Source organism: Aspergillus welwitschiae (assembly GCF_003344945.1).
Source record: "Aspergillus welwitschiae strain CBS 139.54b unplaced genomic scaffold BDQ94scaffold_6, whole genome shotgun sequence".
NCBI lineage: Eukaryota > Fungi > Ascomycota > Eurotiomycetes > Eurotiales > Aspergillaceae > Aspergillus > Aspergillus welwitschiae.
The window spans coordinates 550994-571173 of record NW_020798700.1 but is presented as its reverse complement, the minus strand read 5'-3'; the positions used below and the strand labels follow the sequence as shown (position 1 = coordinate 571173).

The 20180-nt window shown below is 52.0% G+C and overlaps 6 protein-coding genes across 6 annotated transcripts; 4 read left to right on the top strand and 2 right to left on the bottom strand.

Moving 5' to 3' along the window:
* Nucleotides 1-1056: 1056 nt before the first annotated feature.
* On the top strand, nt 1057-2008 carry BDQ94DRAFT_157530 (ADP-ribosylation factor-like protein; the record flags this gene model as incomplete). The annotated part of the gene is made up of 6 exons (XM_026768754.1): nt 1057-1106; nt 1231-1303; nt 1385-1404; nt 1475-1537; nt 1599-1670; nt 1735-2008. The coding sequence occupies 6 exons, from the start codon at nt 1057-1059 to the stop codon at nt 2006-2008; spliced, it is 552 nt and encodes a 183-aa protein (XP_026629645.1).
* Nucleotides 2009-4942: 2934 nt separating this feature from the next.
* On the top strand, nt 4943-6710 carry BDQ94DRAFT_138161 (resistance to Congo red protein). The gene is made up of 3 exons (XM_026765198.1): nt 4943-5427; nt 5554-5667; nt 5733-6710. Exons 1-3 carry the CDS (start codon nt 5399-5401, stop codon nt 6046-6048), a joined length of 459 nt encoding a protein of 152 aa, XP_026629644.1. The 5' UTR covers nt 4943-5398; the 3' UTR covers nt 6049-6710.
* Nucleotides 6711-6712: 2 nt separating this feature from the next.
* On the bottom strand, nt 6713-7027 carry BDQ94DRAFT_138160 (uncharacterized protein). The gene has a single exon (XM_026765197.1). The coding sequence runs from the start codon at nt 7015-7017 to the stop codon at nt 6781-6783; it is 237 nt and encodes a 78-aa protein (XP_026629643.1). The 5' UTR covers nt 7018-7027; the 3' UTR covers nt 6713-6780.
* Nucleotides 7028-7759: 732 nt separating this feature from the next.
* On the top strand, nt 7760-9529 carry BDQ94DRAFT_115411 (uncharacterized protein). The gene is made up of 2 exons (XM_026763649.1): nt 7760-8217; nt 8276-9529. The coding sequence occupies exons 1-2, from the start codon at nt 8099-8101 to the stop codon at nt 9417-9419; spliced, it is 1263 nt and encodes a 420-aa protein (XP_026629642.1). The 5' UTR covers nt 7760-8098; the 3' UTR covers nt 9420-9529.
* A 449-nt stretch (nt 9530-9978) lies between these two features.
* Nucleotides 9979-11836, bottom strand: BDQ94DRAFT_184762 (CwfJ domain protein; the record flags this gene model as incomplete). Its single annotated transcript, XM_026774716.1, has 2 exons — nt 9979-11771; nt 11823-11836. The coding sequence occupies 2 exons, from the start codon at nt 11834-11836 to the stop codon at nt 10088-10090; spliced, it is 1698 nt and encodes a 565-aa protein (XP_026629641.1). The 3' UTR covers nt 9979-10087.
* A 494-nt stretch (nt 11837-12330) lies between these two features.
* BDQ94DRAFT_167493 (putative HEAT repeat protein (DRIM)) lies at nt 12331-20163 on the top strand (the record flags this gene model as incomplete). Its single annotated transcript, XM_026770822.1, has 1 exon — nt 12331-20163. One exon carries the CDS (start codon nt 12331-12333, stop codon nt 20161-20163), a length of 7833 nt encoding a protein of 2610 aa, XP_026629640.1.
* Between the last annotated feature and the right edge of the window lie 17 nt (nt 20164-20180).

Here is a 20180-nt window from a genome sequence, read left to right as displayed (position 1 = left end):
TTTTTCCATCATTATCCCGAAATACTATCTTATTACTCGCGCATTTACTCTTCCGGGGAGGAAGATAATTAAATATTGGTGATAAGGCGGGTCGAGATACTGCGAACGAACTAGTCCGGTAGTATCAATCCGCCGGCGACAGATTACCTGGGCTAAGCCGCGACTATTGGCTGCCATCTGAAAGCGCAGCTGTTAATAATATCATCATTGCTGCTCGGGGACTGTCCTCCATTTCCCGGTTTGTCGATAATTAATGACTTTCTCGTGCGACTGAGAGCCACCGGTTCCCACTCCAGAGAGCAACTAACCGTGACTAGTTGGTCCTTTGACCCTCTTACCGATTCCTCAATAAGTCAGGACTAGGGGAATATACGAGCGATTGACACGGAACCTGGGCTTAAAACTGACAGGGACCGGGCAGGACTAGGCGCTCCCCTCCAGCGCGCGGCGGCGCAAAAGCGAACGGTCATGCGTGCCCATAGATCGGACCAGCTCTAGTTTCACCGCAAAGCAAAGAGGCATCAAAAGAAGAAATATTCTTTTCTTGTCGCCATCACTAGGGAACAACCAACCGACCCTGGGGAAATTGCCGCCTTCTTTTTTTCGCGCCGCTTCGACCTCACCCTCACCTTCTTTTCCTGCTCAGCTGCTCGGAGCGTGGGAAACTTGCTACGACCGCCGCCTCTTTTTTCGAATCCACCCGCCCATTATTTCCCAGCACACCGGTTACTACCACCTACTATTTTCCTCTCGCATCTTTCCCCAACTACACCCACATTATCCTCTGCTTTTCCCTGCCCGGAAAGAGAAGGCTCAGTTGTTCTCCCCTTTCAGCAACCCACTCCACCCCCACTTAACCTTACAAAAATTCCTCTGCTCAGGAAGTGTCGATATATTTCTCCCACCCGTCGTCGATCGCCCACCAGCCGAGACAAGCAGCGCCCTTTCGACCTGCTTCCACCAAGTCAAAATCTTCCCCCTACTTAAACTGTCCCGTCACCCTCTTTGCTCTGATCGCGCAGACGACACAAGGCGCAAACCCTTTCTTTAACCAACATGGCGGGTATCTTTCGCACGATCTATGACTGGCTCCTGAGGATGTTCTGGTAAGTGGGCCGCCGTCCCAATAAGTAATCGCTTTTTCTCCGGGAATGGTTCCCCCCTCCTCGGCCCGTCCCCGCAGATAAGGAATCATTCGATTTGCTAAGATGATATATTTCGCACCCGCAGGGCGACAGAGATGGATGTCACCATGATTGGTCTCCAGAATGCAGGAAAGTCTTCGTTGTTGCGCGTGCTTGCGGTATGTCTTTCCCCCCCCCCCCCCCCGGCAACTGAGCATCTTCCCGTGTTATCGGTCCTCGGCGCTAATCCCGCAGTATAGGGCGGCGAGTTCACTGTAGAGTAAGTCTCCATCGTGTAGGGCCTGGCCTGACTGCGCGACACTGGGTTGTCTGGCTAAACCTTGTTTCAGTTCTATTCCCACGATCGGGTTCAACACGAAACGAGTCCAAAAGGGCCATGTGACTCTCAAATGGTTGGTGACCCAGAGCTGAGCCTTGAGACGCCTGTGCGCAATATATCTAATATCCATCCAGCTGGGATCTAGGTGGACAGCCACGGTTTCGACCGATGTGGGAGCGATACTGTCGGGGAGTAAATGCGATCGTGTGAGTGCCTCGACTTTGTCTGACACAGGTCTCGGTATCCTAGCAGCGCTAACAACCCGACCAGATACATTGTGGATGCAGCAGATCGGGCTGCCTTACCCGTAGCCAAGGAGGAATTGCATGAGCTAATGGGCAAAGAGACGCTCAACGGGATTCCGCTGTTGGTCCTCGGGAATAAGTCCGACCTTCCGGAGAAGCTGTCGGTCGACGACCTGATCCACGAGATGGACCTGAAATCCATCACTCATCGCGAAGTGAGCTGTTATGGGATCAGCGCTAAAGAGGAGACAAACCTCGATGCTGTTCTGCATTGGTTAATTGCTCGAGCCAGTCGATGAACGGCGTGTCGTCAGCGACTCCGCTTGAGTAGTGCTGGGGGAGTAACCCCTTGGTGCTTCACCATCTTCTTTCTTTGATCCCATCCACAGGATGGTATTCTTGTAGACTGCAAAAACGATGCGGCTCGCAGCCCCGATGTAATGATGTGAACGACCGTGAACCAGACACACATTGAGCTTCAGCGTAACATTTGTCCAATCTTCAGCACCTCACCCCTGTCATGGAGTCATTTGGTTTGGTTTTCAGCAATGATGTCAGCTTCAATGTACTTTTGTGTATTTTATGTTTCTCAGGCAGTCCTCCATAGTGGAAAAACCTAAACCGCGTGGGTTGCAGACATGGACGAAGAAGAAGAGAAAGAACTGCATAGTTAGTAGCCCAACGATCAAGATAATCGAGACGCGCGCGAAAGAAAGAGAGCAAGTTGGGGAGAAATCAATCAATGCCCAACAGGCACATGATCACCAGCCAGTCCAGCAGCAGCAGCAGAAGTAGCAGGTAAATAAACACCAACAAGTAGGCGAGTGAACCCAGCACCAAGGTCGGAAAGAAAGACAGATAGAACAGAGAGAGAGAGAGAGACAAAGACGCGGCAATCTTGATTATTTGAGGGCCAAAGAAAAACAATAATAATCCAAGCAGGATGGCCAACAGGGCCACACACAGACCAACTGATGCGTTGGCAATGCAGATGCGCAGACGGGAACTAATCAAGCCTCCCAGCAAATCCCACCCCGCCAAACAACCTGTACTTCCCCCCCCTCTTCTCTCCCCCGGAGCATCTGCGAAGGTTTATGGCGGTTCTGGGATCGGTTTGATCCTTTCTCTCTTTTTCCTTCCGAAGTAGTAGTAGAGTGATTATTGCGTTACGTGTTTGATGATTTGGCTTGACTGGTTATATGCCGGGTTACTTTGCGGTTCTGCTTACTCGTGCTCGGTGGATTTGTTGAGTGGGTGATGGATGGTACATGAACTTCGAGGATGAGCTGGGTACTATTGCTTAGATACTTACATTGTGAAGTAAGTAGCTGCGTGGTTACGTATAGATCGGCTCCCCTTTGCTGGTAGTGATACAGATAAGTACCTCGAGTCAGTGACTTGCAGGGAAGGCGTGGCTAAAGTATCTATCTGCACAGTAGCCATTCTTAGTAACGGGTACTCTATAACTAGCATTTGAATACCTCTAGGGAGTATCTACTCTCCGCTCAAATCTGTAAGTAGCAAGCCAGTCTCTATCTGTGACCTATCTAAGTAGTAATTCTCTATCCTAGCTAGCCTCATCTTCACGTGTTTGATGTAAATGACAGACGAATTAGCAGAGCATCCTATATCTATCTTCCTATCTAGTATAGACTACACTGAGGTGACTAGTAATCACCCCCGCCATTAACCTGAAACATGAGCTATCTAGGTAGTATGCCGAATTAGTGCCGAAGATTGAGATGAGTGGGCTTTGCCAGGCTCCGTTCATCCAGCCTCCATTCATGTCTCGAACGATAAGCACTAATTGAAAGAAGTGCAGCAGGCTATCATAATAGCAGAATAGCTGTATAGTGCACCTCGCTTAAGTATCGTTTCGAAACTGGCTATGTCTGTGACGCTAGCGTGTTGAATATGATATGATACCTTACAATCATCGAGTTGCTCGTTTTGAACGATATACTTCTGGATTAATGCGTTCGTAGATGCTTGCAGCGACAGAGTAAGCAAGAAAGTAGGTATGACATGGCTTACTGTACCTTCTTTACGTGAGATGAGAGTATTGACAAAGAAATCTCAAATCATGGCCGGAAAAGGCAATCCGGACATGCGGCGGAATACTCCGTAGAGACATGAGACTGGATAGAATTCTTCCGGATACTACTTTTGCCCCTACGCAAAACAATAATGGGTGGAGGATTGCGATCGAGGCCAGGTCATGGGTACAGTGATTATTACTTGGTTACTGATCTATTGCATGTCATGTCAATGTAGCAAGCAGAAGCGGTCAAGCAGATGATGTTGCTGCTACTGCTGGTGGTGTTGTTGTTCGTAAAAAGCTCGTGGTGGCTGTGATGTGAGTCTTTAGTGAGTATCTGTATCGTGCCGAGGCACCAAATACCTGCCGACCGTTCAACGATGATAATAGGTGCGCTGGCAGCGGACCCAAAATTGGACAAGCACACCATGATTATGTCTTGGTTGACTTGACTTTTCGGAAAACTGAGGGGAAATGACAAGACAAGACATGGTGAAGAGTGGTTCCAACTCAAATGATAGAGACGAGTGGATGAAAGAGGCACGCGATGAAAAGTTGTAGTTGAATAATTGGACAAGTTGAGAACAGGCACCCGAATTTTGGAGGGACAGCAGTGGGTGGATAGGATAATCGACTAGTCTAGTGCCGGTCGTTGCAGTCACAGGCTCCACCGGATGCGATCCAAGGTCTTAGATACGTAGTAGTATCCTCTCGCTTTCTTGACACTCTTAGTTTAGTGGCTGGTTAAAGTCGTGTCAATCAATATGGAGAAGAGGTCCGGTCTGGTCAGGCAGGAACGGTGGATGAACGCGGTGTGTAGATCTAAATGATTCATGAACCATTCATTTATGGTTTACTGTCGGAATTCGGAACAGCAAACTAGTTAACTTTTATTCCCCTCTCTTTTACTAATATTCTGGTTCACTGCTACCGTTTGATGTGTCGTGTGGCTACTTGGAAGTGGAATACGTACGACATTTTGCCAGCGGTGGGGTTGGGAAGGGAAAAGAATACTACTAACTACGTCAAACACTGCCGAAGTGAACTTTTGGGATGGATGACTTACTAGTCTGCTTAAAGATTCTTCAACGGAAATGGTTGGATCTGTCTAGTCCAACTAAACTAAGTATTAGGCCACCATCATTCAGTAAAAGGAATAAAAATTTTTATTTCTTAAATTCATTAATATTCATAACTTATTATTTCTTATTTTTCCCCCTTCGTTCTTCTCCCTTTCCTTTCGGATCACCTCACCAACAACTAGAAGTTTATTCATCGTTCCGGGTGTTTGCCCAGCCACTGAGCCACACTGGCACCGGCTTTTCCAGCCCTACATTATCCAATCGCCGGCCGGTCCCCATAATAACTTACCCGTGCAGTTCCTTTCGCTTTGCTGCTGCCTTCAGACGCCCAGAAGAACTTCACTGCTTCTTCCCTTTCCCCCCCTACCTTACTCCTGTCTGAATCCCTTCCTCGCCCTGAAGGGTTTACTGAAACTTTGCGATTCTCCTCCCACCGGTCTTGTCTATATTGACCTGCCGTCGCATACTTTCTTTTCCACTTCGCTCTAGACTCATTGTTCCCTGTACCGCCTGATCGACGTCATCTTCCGCCTCCCCCCCCAGGCCTCGGATAGAGAGGTGCAGCCACCATGGGTGTTCTACTTCGACGTCGAGACTGGTATGTTTATGGCTGGCTTGTCTGCCTGATCATCCCTGGTTGGAGCGTTTTCTAGGCTTCATCAATCATGACTGGCCCCTAGTGCTGTGTGGTACATTAGTTCGGGTGGCTGACCGTCTCTTCTAGTTATTACACCGTCAATGGCGAAGTGTGTGATGGCAGTACTTGGTATGATTGGGGTCGTTGGATCGCGTTTGCAGTCATCGTCGCTGTGGCGCTAATCATCTTCTTCCTCTTCGCGTATGCACCTCATCTTCCTGGTCCAGGATTCTGCCGCTTTGATTGGAGACTAACGAGTACGGTAGATGCTACAACGCCCGCCGTCGGCGCAGACAAGGGCTCCGACCTCACCCCGGCACCGCATGGCTTGCCGGCCCTCCTCCGACCTTCCAACAGTCTCAGCAACAAGCACAGCAACAAGGTCAACGACCGTATTACGCCGACCCTTACTACCAACAACCGCCGCCGCCTCAATACACCCCTCATCCGCAAGCTTATGGATATTTTGGAGGCCAGCAGACGGGAATCGAGCTCCAACAACCGCCGACTGCATACCACGGTGGCGAACGGGTGTACCAGCCACCACCGGGTCCTCCTCCCGAGGCGACTTCCAAGGTGTAACGCTCCGACCAGTATTCCGTGAAACGACTTCTCTCTCTTCTCCTCTCTGTCTCCAGATACCCGATCCAAGGGGGTTCCTTGCGATCGACTATTATGTAATTACCCAGGCGTCTCTTCGATGATCAATTATTGGGATATTTGTCGCTCTCTGCGTCTCATAGCGTTCCGTGCTAGGAGGGATACCAGGGGCCAACGTGTGACGGGTTTATGAGTTTCTTTGTGCCTATTTCTCAAATTTCATGGTAATCGTACTATAATGGCTTATCGGGGTAGTGTTTTTTCTTTTACCGTCTATGATCATGGCGCCAGCATTCAATTTATCATTCTGCTTTTTTTTCTTTTTTCATTTTTCTTTCTTAACCTTTCTTTTTTCCACTGCAATTATTGTCCTGAGCTGTGTGATATATGAGGTGAAGGCAGCAGGAACATAAAGAGGCCGACACCAACACAACGTGAATAGCTTATTACAAAGTACAATACTACAATATTAGGGAAGAAGGAACCGTTCCGAAGAGCGATGTTTGTCATCAAACGGTGGACCCGTCTGTCAAAAGCGAGGATGCCGATATCTGCCTGTTCTGTGCGAACTCGTATCCTGTTCGTTGGGTCGAACCCGCGCCTAATCGAAACTAGTCTGCGAAAGGGCGAACGGGGGTGAGAAGCGATCAGTGATTGTCCTTCCCCTGGACTGCTGGGATGGAGAGAGATAGACAGAGAGCCTCCATCCCTTCCCTAGGCAGCCTTCAAGTAGTAAGGAAGTAGATTGTATTCAAGTATCATTATGTCTCTCGTATTGACCGGAGAATATCTCAAGAAGGACCTACTGTGTCGAACTTCGGGAGGCTGACTGTGCCCCAAGAAACGCACCCATGTATGCCACCATGCTGGGGTGGACACCGCGACTGCCAATGAGAAGGGGCAGCATGCTGGAACAGCAGAAGAGCAAGAGGGAAACCCGGAAAAGGCCATGCGATGGGAGAGATCGACAGCAGTGGAGAGGGTCCGGCGAGGCAGGAAACGGGCGGTTTCATCTGCTGGTTAGCTGGGTTCGAGACAGATTAACCCTCCCTGACCCGGTCAGACGCTGGTATTACGCCTTGATCCAGAGTGAGATTACCTGTGTATAGCAGTGTAATACAGGCTTCTCGCTTGAATTCAATTGCGATGGGCGGACAAGCAAAGCCAGTGAGTGGCTCTCCGCAATGCGCGCTGATCTCCTGTTCCTGAGTTGAGTGCCTGTTCTTCCTCCCCAGCCCAATTTAAATCCAATTGAACCCGCTGTTGCATCCCTCGTTTTCTTCTTGTTGCCTTCTTTCGGTCGCCCTTCCACCCATCCCTTCCCTTCATTCGGCCTCAGGGACGACCTTTTCATCCCTCACGACCAAAGTCTTTCCTTTGCTGGTGGTCCGAGGAGGAATCGCATCTGGCGAGCTATTGTGTCCGCCTTGCAGATTCCCTGGCGATCTGCACATGATCCGATAAATCTATTCCAATTCCCCTGGGAGGCTGTGGCGGCGCACTGTTTCGCGGTCCGCACTACACACCACCACCACCATCATTAATTTCCACATTCATTGCCTTTCCTCTCGTCCATCTTCATCTGACGATTCGGATCTCTCTCTTTCATATTCCCTGTTTTGGGGGAAGTCTCTCCTTTTTACAAGAATAGATTATCACTATTTCTTTACACAGTTGTGTGTCTCTCCTTGAATCAATTCCGATCGCCTTGTTGAGCATTTGCGCGCTCTTCCTCTCCCTCCCTTCCTCGGTGCGACTGTCGCGCAACGCCGCAAATTGAGCCACTCATTACGATACCGAATCAGTGACAGTAGACAAAGCCAGATGTGTCTCTGCTAACCGTTCATTAAAACTGCTTACTTCGAAAACCGGATTGGAAGAACTATCCCTTGGTGCATAGTCGCTTATCTCATACTGTGCTTTTGTTGCATGACCGCGCCAGCTGTGTGTCAGGAACACGCTCTATACCGTCTTTGGTCGGCTGTGGGACTCGAAGGATTTCCCGGTGGATCGCGCACGTCTTGCCAGGATAATGAGTCCGGTGGATAAGGCTCCCGTCCCCTTGTGGGCGAGGGATGTTGTGAGCGATCTCAAGTCCGACGCCAGTACGTTTACTAGTTGGGACAAGTGCATGTCCAAGGCTTACTGCAAGTGAGTTTCTGTTTCAATCGTTGGTTATTGGATGATTCTGACCCAGATTACCACCTAGGTGGCCTGTTATCGTCGCTATCATCATCGCAGCGCTGATTCTCCTCTCCGTTATCGCTTGCGTGATCAATTGCCTGTGCTGTGGTGTGCAATGTTGCAAATGCTGTTGTGGATGTTGTTTCAAGTGCTGCCCGGGTTTCAAGAGGAAGAGGAACAAGCAAAAATACTTGGACGACCAGTATGACCAACCGCCTCCCATGCCTGCTATGCCGACAATGCCAGCACCTATGAACAATGCCTATCAGACGCCCTACCAACCACAGGCACCGCCCGTGTACCGTGGAGCAGAAGTGGCACGGTTCGATACGCCGTCAAGCCCGGCACACGGAAAGTTTGACGAGGATGCGTTGCCCGCCATGCCTACCTGGGAAAGTGCCGTGACAAAGAAGGTAGAGGATGAGGACCCCCACGCGGAATCACTCGAGATGAAACCTCTGAGCAATGCGAACCAGGAGCCTCGTCGCATGCCCTCTGGTGCCCGATCTGTTACAGGAGGCTATGGCGGCCCTCCGCCGTCGAGAATCGCAACGCCTGCTGCACCAGGCGCATACCATTCCGAGCCTCGAGGATACGACGGATATGATGGACCGGACGCTTATGGCTATCACGCGCCTGGTCCACGGTCGCCTCCGCCAGTTTCTCCATACGAGCACCAGCCGTACAGCGAATATCCCCACGAAGACCGCTTCCATAACATGTCACCGGCTCCCACGTACACCACGCAACCGCAATATATGCCCATGGACGCGACGCAACCCCATCATGCACCTACGGACGGCATGCAGCCATATCAGATGCCCATGGACGGCATGCACCCGCATTATATGCAACCAGAGCCTGCGCACTCGCACTACATGCCGCCGCACCAGATGCCTCCGGATACAGGCACGTACGGACAGCCGATGCCGATCAACAGGACATTCTCTCCAGCTCCGACGCTCCACTCGGCGATGAGTGCGCCTCGTCCGGTCCCGTACCGCCAGCCTTCTCCAGGCTTCCAGGCCCCGCCGTACCGCAACATGTCTCCAGCGACTCCCACATCGCCCCCTCCTCCGTTCTCTACGACCCCTGCGCCTCGCGAAGCCAATGAACCGGGCCGGCCCCCGAGTCTTTTGCAGAGCGGACGCAGGCCTACCAACTTTTAAGTCGCCTTCCACCCCCAGTAGCCATGATATTTTCAGCAACCGGTCTCATGACCGAAGCTGACCCTACTCGCATGTGCTTGGCACGTCCCTCCATATGGGAGCAGCGTGATGGACGCACTGGCACTCACGCCTCAAAGTAGGCTTCCAATCAAGCCTGGAAGTCCAAGCAAGCCGCTTCAGGCCACATCGTAACAGCCAAATATATTGGCTAGACCAGTGATGCCTCACCTGGCATGTCTCTTTCTCCAGAGCACCTCCTCTTGCTTCACCAGGGCACCCTGGTGGCTAATGCCCTTTTCTCTCACCCCGCTTGTACATACAAATTCTTACCCTTCGATTCTCCAGCCCGCTATGACCCAACCGAACCCTTTCTGCATGATGTATGTTTTGAATCAAATGATAGAAAGTATAACGAACGGCACCTGTCATGCCTGTACAGGGTTATTTCAGTGGCTTTACTAGAACAATCTTGAGAAATACAAGACCGTTGATCCGGTTACTATCTCCAAAGATATATGCAACCATCTTTTAAGTCTCAACACATAAATTTAGAATGAAATCTTCAGCAAATATTTTCATTCATATAATACATTAGTACACTGACTACAAAAACCCAAAACAACATACCCAGAATATCTCATCCCAATATAGAATATCCTAGGGAATAACTACTCCAGCGTAAAATCCCACTCCTTAAAAGCTTCCTTAAACGCCACCGCATCCGCCTCCTCCTCCTGAACAGACTGCACATCATCCTTCCAATTAATGCGCTTCTCCAACCCCATCAACTTGGCCATGACTCTGCGTCCGAACTGCAAATCGAACCGGAAGTCCGGACTAAGTGGCAGGAGGAGCGTTTTCTCACTTCCTTCGTTACCGTCCTCTTCCTTATTCTCAGACTGAGCCTCAGCTCCAGTTTCAGTGTCTGAAGCAGCAGCAGCCTGCGGAGGCTCCCAAATCCACACGCGGAAGAAGTCACCCGGTTCCGCGCTCTCATCACCGTCATTAGGTTGAGATTGGGATTCGAATCTTGGATACTTCAGATTCTCAGCCTCGACCTTGAACGCCGCGTCGACGAGGCCCCGGCGCACAAGGTCAGCAGGGACAGGAAGGAATTGCCAGTGAATGTGGATTCCATTTCCGCGGGAGACTTCCCATGTTACTGCTCCCAGGGAATTGTTTGCGCGGTGGCGCAGCATGGAGTGCAGGGCGGAGCGGTAGCGGTGCATTTCGGCGTAGGTGGATTGTCTGGATGTGGGGTCTGAGATGCTGGAGAGGGTGGGGGAGTGGGAGAAGGGGATTATGAGCATGTGGGAGGGAAACTTGAGTGAGGGATAGGTTTTGGAGGTGGGCAGGGGACCCTTTGCGGTGGTGAGGTAGGCTTCGTCGCCGATGGAGGTGATGAGGTGGGTTGCGATGTTGGGGTTGGAGAGGCAGAAGAAGCATTGGTCTGGGCCTGGAGGGGGCGCGCGAGCGCGCCTTTTGCGCGGGCGGTTGTCGTGATCGTCGTCGACGGCGAAGCGGTGGTAGGAGTCGCGTTGGGATTGGAGGGGTTTGCGTTTCGTGGGGATGGGAGCGAAGGGGGGTGCGGTTGTGCCGGCGGGGATGGTGAGGGCTGGCGGTGCCTTGGGGTCGAGGGTGAAGGCGTACATCCATTTGGTTTTGGTGGTTTTGCTGTATGCGGCCAGACTGATGAAGCGGGTGAGGGGTTTGGCGTCGGGGTTGTCGGTGTCCTCGGTGGGGAGGTGGAAGAAGGGTTCGCGCTCCCAGAAGAAGGCGCTGGAGGAGGAGAGGTGGTATCGTGGTTTAAGGGTTGAGCAGAGGTCGGCGACGCATTGGACTTCGGTGGGGGGACTGTCGGTGCCGGGGAAGGGGGCTTTGGAGCCGACGCGGATGTCCTTGGGCCATTGGTGGGTGATGAGGATGTCGGCTTGGTGGGCGCCGTAGAGGGCGCGCGCGTCGGATTCGGTGTAGGAGGGGTGGTATTTTTCGGAGGATTTGGAGTCGGGGTCGAGAGTGCCTCCTAGGGAGACGAGACGCACGCCTTCGGAGGTCTTGAGGGTGCCGCGACGACCCAGGAAGTAGAGATTAGGGCAGACTTCGTCCTTGGATTCGATGGCCTCGATGATGCGCGTGGGGAGAGGACGGCTACCCAGGGTGAAGTAGGTGGGAAGAGGCACGACGATGTTGCCTTGGAGCAGAGCGCTGATCTGCTCGAGTTCGTGCTCTGTGGAGCAGTCGCCGAAGAGGTCGCCGACAATGATGGCGAAGGAGAAGTTCTGCTTGATATGCAGCTTGGAGAGCTTGGTGAAGACGTCTTGCAGTTCGCAGTTGACGTCTCCGATGACGACTCTGGGAAAGAGTTAGTAAAGTACTTTGATAAGTGAGTTGAGCTAGACTTACATCTTCGACGCCATTATGGAGTAGGGGAATATCACTGGATACTAGTACTATGATGCAAGAAGCAGCTTTAACATATTAGGGTGTGATGTCGGGATTGTGTCTGTAGCTGCAACTGAAATACGTCAAGGTCAAGATACAATAATGAGGCTTCTGGTAGAAGTCAAAAGATAATGAAAAATGTATGCCAATGCGCGTTTGCAGCTTCACCAGCTGATGCTATTGAACGAGGAATATTCGAGTTATGCCGAAATCCAAAAATGGATTCGAGGAGCTTGGGCCACCTGCGTAGCACGTGATGTTAATCTAGCCTGATGTGGCTAGCGCATACACTGCATAGGGCCGGGCGGTGAGCTAATCTCCGCACCGGAAGAAGGTTGCCGCGGACCCGATGAATTTTTTTGTCTATACTATTACACAGGCAGAGGGGAGAGTTGGAGATATCCACCCCTTGACTTTTTGACGATTTATTGTAACGACGCTGCTCGTCTCGTCGCCATCATAACACATGATGGTCGCAGCGTCGTCGTCTTCGCGGGCTAAGCCCGTGAAGCGCGTGAAGGGTGGGACAGAGACGACCAAGTCGCATCGATTCGAGCCGTTCTCCCAGCGTGTCGCAAAGTTGAAGATCGACCCTATCCATCGTGTGCGCCGACCCAGCTTTGGGGAAGAAGCCGATGAGACCTCATCCTATTTCCGGTCCGCCTTCGAGCACTGGGTCGAGTTGAATCTGTCGGACAATTTCGTCCAATTTGTCCGCAAGGTGAATCCGCTGTGCGAGAGTTTGGCTCAGATCCTGTACCATGAGGACAAGATCATGAACCTGCTGGTGGAATATATTGAGAAGAGGGACAGTTTGTCTATGGAGCCGTTGCTGGGTCTCATGGCTCAGTTCGCGCGGGATTTGGGCGTCAGGTTCGAGAAGCATTTCGCTACGGCGGTCACTCTGGTGGCGTCCGTTGCCGCAAGCCATTCCGATGTCGAGGTCGTCGAGTGGGCCTTCAGCTGTTTGGCCTGGATATTCAAGTTCCTTTCCCGGCTTTTGGTGCCCGATCTTAGACAGCTTCTCGGTATCATGACGCCGTACCTCGGAAAAGAGCGCCAAAAGTCGTTTGTTGCCCGCTTCGCCGCTGAGTCCATGTCATTTCTTATCCGCAAGGCCGGCCTCGTCTACTACAAAAATACCACTCCTCTCCAGCGCGCCGTGTCCTTCCTACTTGATGATCTACGCCAGGCGGCCGAAGACGGAAACAATGTGGAGATGTACAAGGAAGGTCTTATGGCTATGTTTGCCGATGCCATCAAGGGTGTCAAGTACGGCATTCACTCCAACGGAGCCGACATTCTCAGCTGTATCTTGGACAATATCTCAACGGGCGACGATCTGCGGGGTAGTCTAGGACTCGACGTTGCAAGCGGAGTTGTGATAAACATCATCCATTGCACTACCCCGGACACTTTCGAACCGATTCTCGACCTCATCAAAACGTATATCGAAAAGAACTGTCGCAAAGGAGAGAAGCAACACGCCTCTGCATGCTGTCGACTGATTTTCCTGTGTGTTGCGACTCGCAAGGGTACCAGAGTCAAGAACTGGAAGCCTGTTCACCAGACATTGCTCCTTCTGCTCCAGAACGCTGCGGGTGCACCTAGCGCATATGCTGAGGCCACGCCGCAGCTCCTGACTGCAGTCGCGTATGCGCTCCAAGTGTCTCCGATGGATGAGATGCTGCCATTTATGCGCTCGATCATGGATGCTGTTAGCAAGGACGAACTCTCGACGCATTTCCTTGCTTTCTGTGCCACATTCTCGGAATGGGGACCGGAGAGATTCCACAGTGTTGTCCTCCCTTATTTCCAAAAGTTTGTCAATAATTCATGGCAAGAACACGAGCACGAGCTTTGCCTGGCGTTGCTCCGGTTGAACCAGGCTGGTTGCATCACGTCCGAGGTCTCCAAGCCTGGATACATCACTTGTCCTGCTTCCTGGAAATCCCGGGTCAAAGACACCTTCAGCAAGTCTGACCACAACGACACTGAAGTTACTCTACTCAGCGCCTACGCCAAACTTCCCAGCGCCTTGTCGCTATCAGCAGAACCGTCTCTCATACCCGAAATGACCAGCACTCTTCATAGCCATCTTGTCCGCGTTTTAAAGCAGAAGAGTCCTGATACCTCCGCTACAACCAAGCTTTTCTTGGGCCAAGGGTTCAAGACCTATGTGGACCTTGCGACGGCTGCTAATGAACTCGACAAGACTCTTTGGGACCGTATTAGCAAGGTCGCGGCCCAATACTCTCGCCTCCCGGTCTTCCTCCAGGCCACGTTAGACTACATAACAGCCTGCAATAAAGATATCGACATCAAAGGTTCAGCCATTGAAGAATTTGCGGAAGTCCTGATCTCTAATCTTAGTGGTCCCTCCCACAAGCTGCGGTTGTTGTCCTTGAGGATTTTGCGGGAACTCGTACTGGCTTCCGGAGAAGATGCCGAACTTGTCTCTCTGGCAATCGAGATCGAGGAGAGCCCGTTGACCTTGCAAAGTGCTAGGGTTCTGGCAATGCATGTACGCAAGCTTGCATTAGCTTATCCGCAGGTCGTTTCGCGCAGATGGATGGCTAGACTGCTCCCCAATTTCTGCTTTGGTTTGTTGTCCAAGAAGATGGCGCCTCTGTGGGATGATGCTGCTGCTGCCATGAAGTCTATGTGTGAGAATCCCGAGGGCGAAAAGATAGTTTCGGACCTAGCCTTCCAGTGGCTCCATGAGAGGGGGTCGGGTGACGCAACGACAGATGCGGAGGAGGAGGACCCCGAGTCCTACGTCGGAGGACATTATACTTGCTCCAATGCAGCCAAAATTGAGGATATCTCCTCTAAATACTTCGAAAACCCCGAGAGTCCAGTTACGACACTGACTGAAGGATTCGAGAAGGACCACACGTTCACCGGAGTTATTCCGGCTTCGCCGAGGACCCAGGCTTTGCGTGTTCTCAACGCTGTACCGAATATTGCTGAGAAGAAGTCTCGTCAAGTTATTCCGTTGTTCCTTTCTTGGGCTCTGCGTGACGAGGAAGATGTTCCCACCGGTGCTGAGTCTGACGCTGCTGACGCCTATATCCCTTGGGGCTTCCATGATCGGCTGTCGTTCCTTGGCCTCCTTGGAAAATTCCTTAATCCTCGTGTGCTGTATAAGGCACCGGAGGTTCATGAAGCCCTCATGGGATTGCTGTGCCATGGTAACTCAGAGATCCAAAAGTCTGCACTCAAGGCCCTCTTCACCTGGAAGTCTGCGAGCATCACCCCTTACCAAGAGAACCTTCTGAACATCCTGGATGAGTCACGTTTCAAGGATGAGCTCTCTGTGTTCGTCCGTACTGGTGGTGACGATAGTTTGATCGAAGAAGCTCACCGGGTCGAGCTTGTTCCTGTTCTCCTCCGGCTTCTGTATGGTCGTATGATCTCGAAGGCCGGTGCAAGCTCTAGCCAGGCAGGCCAAGCAGGCCGCAGAAAGGCTGTCCTCAGAACGCTGTCTCAGCTACCGGATAAGGAATTTGAAATCTTCATGCAGGTCTCGTTCGGAGCGCTTGGAGAACTCGATTTGGTCCAGGACAACCAGGTCAATCAGCAGGCTTTCGAACAAGACCTTGTCAGCCCTAGACGCCAGACTGGTTTGCTGAAGATGATTGAAACCGTTTTCGAGACGCTTCAAAGCCGGATGGTCCCTTATGCAGAAAAGTCTATGCAGGTGGTACTTTACTGTCTCGTTCGGGCATGCCGCGAGATAGAAAAGGACCAGGCCCCTGCTGCCGATACGCCAGAGGGACGTTTGCTAACAGTTCTGCGCAATATCCGACACACATGTATCCGTTGTTTGGAGCTTATCTTCTCTAACACTCAGGATCAGGACTGGTCGCCCTACGTGCGCACAATGTATGAGGACGTGATCAACCCCAGGCTTGAGAATTTTGCAACTGAAACGGCTCAGGGTGTGTCAGGTCTCCTCAAGTTGTTCCATGTTTGGGCTTCTGCTCCTAAGTCATCATTCTACCTTGTCCAATACAACGATGCTCTGCTGAAGAAGGTCGTAGACTGCCTGGGTGTGGATTCGGCCCGGGATGAAGTCAAGGTCTTTGTCATGGACGAGATCCTAGTGCCACTCATCAATCTCTCAACCGGCAAGGAGCTTCAGGAGCAGGAGAAGATGAGCGATATCCCTGCCGACGAAATTCGTTCCGAGGTTTTGTCGCCCTATATTGAGCACACCCTGTCTCATCTCAGCAGGCTTCTCAAGCGTGGTCCTTCCCGGACCGTCCTGATTTCTGGCGTACAGACGTTGTCTCTGCTCGCGCCGTGCGTGGAGTCCTCGGAGGAGACGACTAGTCTTATTAGTATCACTACCTATCTACTCCGTCAGCCTCCGGACCGCGTCTCTCCAAGGACCAAATCTGGCCTGCTTAAATCCCTGGAACACTTCTTGCCTCTGTTCAACCCGCAAGAGGATGCCAATCTGTCCCAGGAAGTCTTTGAAGCAGTGTCGTCGATGTTCGATTATTTCAAGGACAATGCCAACAGAGAAGTTCTTGCCCGTGTCTTTACTGCTTTCGCCAAACGCGACGAGGAGCTTGTTCAGGTCGCTGCCCTTTGCGAGGACCTGAACTCCATGTCTACCAAGAGACTCGAGGTGGACTATGACCGCCGCCTATCAGCTTTTAGGGAGGTGAATGAAAACTTGTGGGAAAAGCTCAATGCCAAGCAGTGGCGGCCTCTTCTTTACAACATGTTGTACCAGGTTAAGGATGAGGAGGAACTTTCGATTCGGTCAAGCGCTTCGTTTGGATTGCGTCGATTCATGGAACGGGCAGTCCTCAATGATGTTGAGGCTTTCGAGCCTCTGGTGGCAGACGTCTTGTTCCCTGCTCTGCAGAGCGGCGTTCGCCAGAAGTCTGAGCTCATTCGGTCCGAGTTCATTACTGCGCTTGGTTACTTTGTCAAGCTGAATCCAGACCGTTCTAACGTCCAGGATCTGCACGTTCTGCTTGTCGGTGACGATGAAGAAGCGTCTTTCTTCAACAATGTTCTCCATATTCAGCAGCATCGTCGTCTGCGGGCGCTTCGCCGTCTTGCCAGCGAGGCGGGCAAAGGAAACATTCAGGCTTCGAACATCAGCACGATTTTCATTCCCCTCAATGAGCACTTTGTTTTTGATGAGGAAGCCGACGAGGCTACTCATAACCTTATCGCGGAAGCTGTAACAACAATCGGAGCCCTTGCAGAATGGTTGGATTGGAACCAGTTCAGGGCTATCTTCCGGAGATACCGCGGCTACATGCAGAGCAAGTCCGACATGGAGAAGAACATCATTAGACTTCTGGGCAAGATGGCTGATGCCTTGACTAACGCCATGAACCAGCATACCACAATCAAAGCGGCGGCTAAAGATGGAATGGATGGACTTGAGACCTCTAGCCCTGTTTCTACGCTTGCTCGGTCTATCCCATCTGTGGCCAAGGTTGCTACTGAGCTGACCACAAACTTTACCCCCTTCCTGACGGACTTCATCCACCACAAGAACGAGGCACAGATGAGTCTGCGTCTACCCGCTGCGGTCACAACGATCAAGCTGCTCAAGCTGTTGCCCGAGGACGATATGTCCATCCGTCTCCCACCTGTCCTTTTGGATGTATGCAGTATTCTCAAAAGTCGTACTCAGGAAACTCGGGACACTGCTCGGAAAACTTTGAACGATATTGCCCTTTTGCTGGGCCCATCGTACTTCGGCTACATTCTGAAAGAGCTTCGGACTACTCTCACCAAGGGTTACCAGCTTCACGTTCTGTCCTTCACAGTCCACTCGATGCTCGTGGCGACGACAGATGATTTTCAGCAGGGTGACCTGGATTACTGCTTGACCGACTTGAGTGCTATTGTTATGGATGACACGTTCGGCACTGTTGGCCAGGAGAAGGAAGCTGAGGAATACGTGAGTAAGATGAAGGAAGTTAAGAGCAGCAAGAGTTTCGACTCCATGGAACTTCTGGCGAAGAACTCCACAGTGCTTAATCTGGCCAACTTGGTCCGGCCGCTCCAATCGCTGCTTCGAGAGAAGCTTACCTCCAACATTGTGAGAAAGGTCGACGAGCTTTTGCGGAGAATTGGTGTCGGTCTTTTGAGAAACCCTGGTGTCGAAAGCCGCGATATCCTTGTCTTCTGTTATGAAGTCATCAAGGAGACGTATAGTGCACCAGCTCAAGTCAAGGCACAGGCCCCCAAGTCTCAACAGGCAGAGAACCTGGAGATCGACCTACGCGGGTCCAAGCGGGGTGAGAAGAAGGGCACTACTTCTTCCTACATCCACAAGTTGACACGCTTTTCTCTCGATGTTCTGCGTGCCATCCTGAGCAAGTTCGGCTCCCTGCTTACGCCGGCTAATCTAAAGGGATTCATCCCAATCATTGGCGATTCGCTGGTCCAGGCACACGAAGAAGTCAAGATCTCGGCTCTTCGTCTTCTGTCAACAATCATCAAGCTCCCGATCCCCGAGCTTGACAGCAACTCTCACGTCTATTTCACGGAAGCAGTCAAGGTGATCAAGGAGGCCCCGAGTACGAACACGGAGGCCGCGCAGGCATCTTTGAAGTTGGTCTCGGCTATGCTCCGTGAGAGAAAGAGCACTAAGCTCAGAGATGGACATCTTGCATACCTTCTTCAACGTGTCACTGCCGATATCGAAGAGCCCGACCGCCAAGGTGTCACCTTCAACTTCATCCGGGCTGTTATGGCAAGGAAGTTTGTGGTCCCTGAAGTGTACGAACTGATGGATAGCATCGCTACCATGATGGTCACTAACCAGACTCGTGCTGCCCGGGACCTCGCTCGTGGTACCTACATTCACTTCTTGATCGAATACCCGCAAGCCAAGAATCGCTGGACCAAACAACTCAGTTTCCTCGCCAAGAATTTGGATTACAAACACCAGGATGGTCGCCAATCAGTCATGGAGGCAATCCACATGCTGCTGTCCAAGACTGGAGACGAGCTGGCGCAAGATATTGTCAGCACCTTCTTCCTTCCGGTGGTCATGGTGATGGCGAATGACGACGCGCCTGAGTGCAGAGAAATGGCGGGTACTCTACTGGGAGAGCTCTACACCAGGGCAGACAGGGAGCAGATGAAGGCCATGCTCACGCCTCTTCATTCTTGGCTGGAGCAAATGGACAACTTGCTTCTCACCAGCACCGGCCTACAAGCTATGAGAATCTACTTTGAAGTGGAAGGCACCGAAAAGGATAAAGAGGCTCGGTTTGTCGTGGATGTGCTCCCGGCCATCATGCAACCCGTTCTCAAGGCCGAGGAGACTGAGAATTGGCAAGCCCTTTACTTCTCCCTTCAGCTCTACACTAAGCTCTGCAAGTCTGTACCGGCCATTGCGCTGGCCAAGGAGCGCACCAAACTCTGGGCCGCTATCCGCGAATGCCTGTTCTACCCTCACGCCTGGGTCAAGACCTGCGCTGCGAACCTCGTCGGCACATGGCTTGCGGACCTGGCCAAGACCAATGCTGCTAATGGATACGGTTCAATCCCGTTGGCTGGTTCCATGGGGTTGTCGCTTGACAAGGACGCCATGCTGCAGCTGATCCGTGCCAGTTTGCGCTCTCTTCGCACCCCAGCAGTCAGCGAGGAGCTCGCCATGCAGTCGGTCCGCAACATTATTTTCCTCGGTCGATGCTGCGCTCAGAACGGCATTGCATTCGCCAAGACCGGCAACAAGGATCTCGACTCGGACGCTAGCGATAGCGAGGATGAGGCGGAGGACGAGGCTGGACGTCAAGCCGGTACCACGAAAACGGCCATTCACTACATCTTCGAGCAGACATCTTCTATCCTGCGCAGAGAATTGCTTACCACGCGGGCTGAATCTTTGATTCCCAAGACCGCCTCCATCGGTCTCTTGGCCTCGCTCTGCCGCCATCTCGAAGTTGAACAGATCCGTGACTCCCTGCCCGTCATCCTCCTCCCTCTGCAGCACATGACGGACACCAGTATCCCCGCACCTCGCTCATCGGACGAGGTCTTCCGGGAGTCCTACAAGGGCCTGGTCTCGAACTGCCATGAGGTCCTGGACATTCTCCAGAAGAAGCTTGGAACGACCGAATACGTGCAGATCATGGCGCAAGTGCATGATTCCATCAAGGAGAGACGTGAAGACAGACGTGTCAAGCGACGGATCGAAGCCGTCACCGAACCGGAGCGCTACGAGAAGGACAAGAGACGGCGGAACGACCGCAAGCGCGAGAAGAGAAAGGAGAAGGGAGCGGAGCATCGCAGCAAGAGACGCGGCTGGTAGACGGATAGCGTTGCATG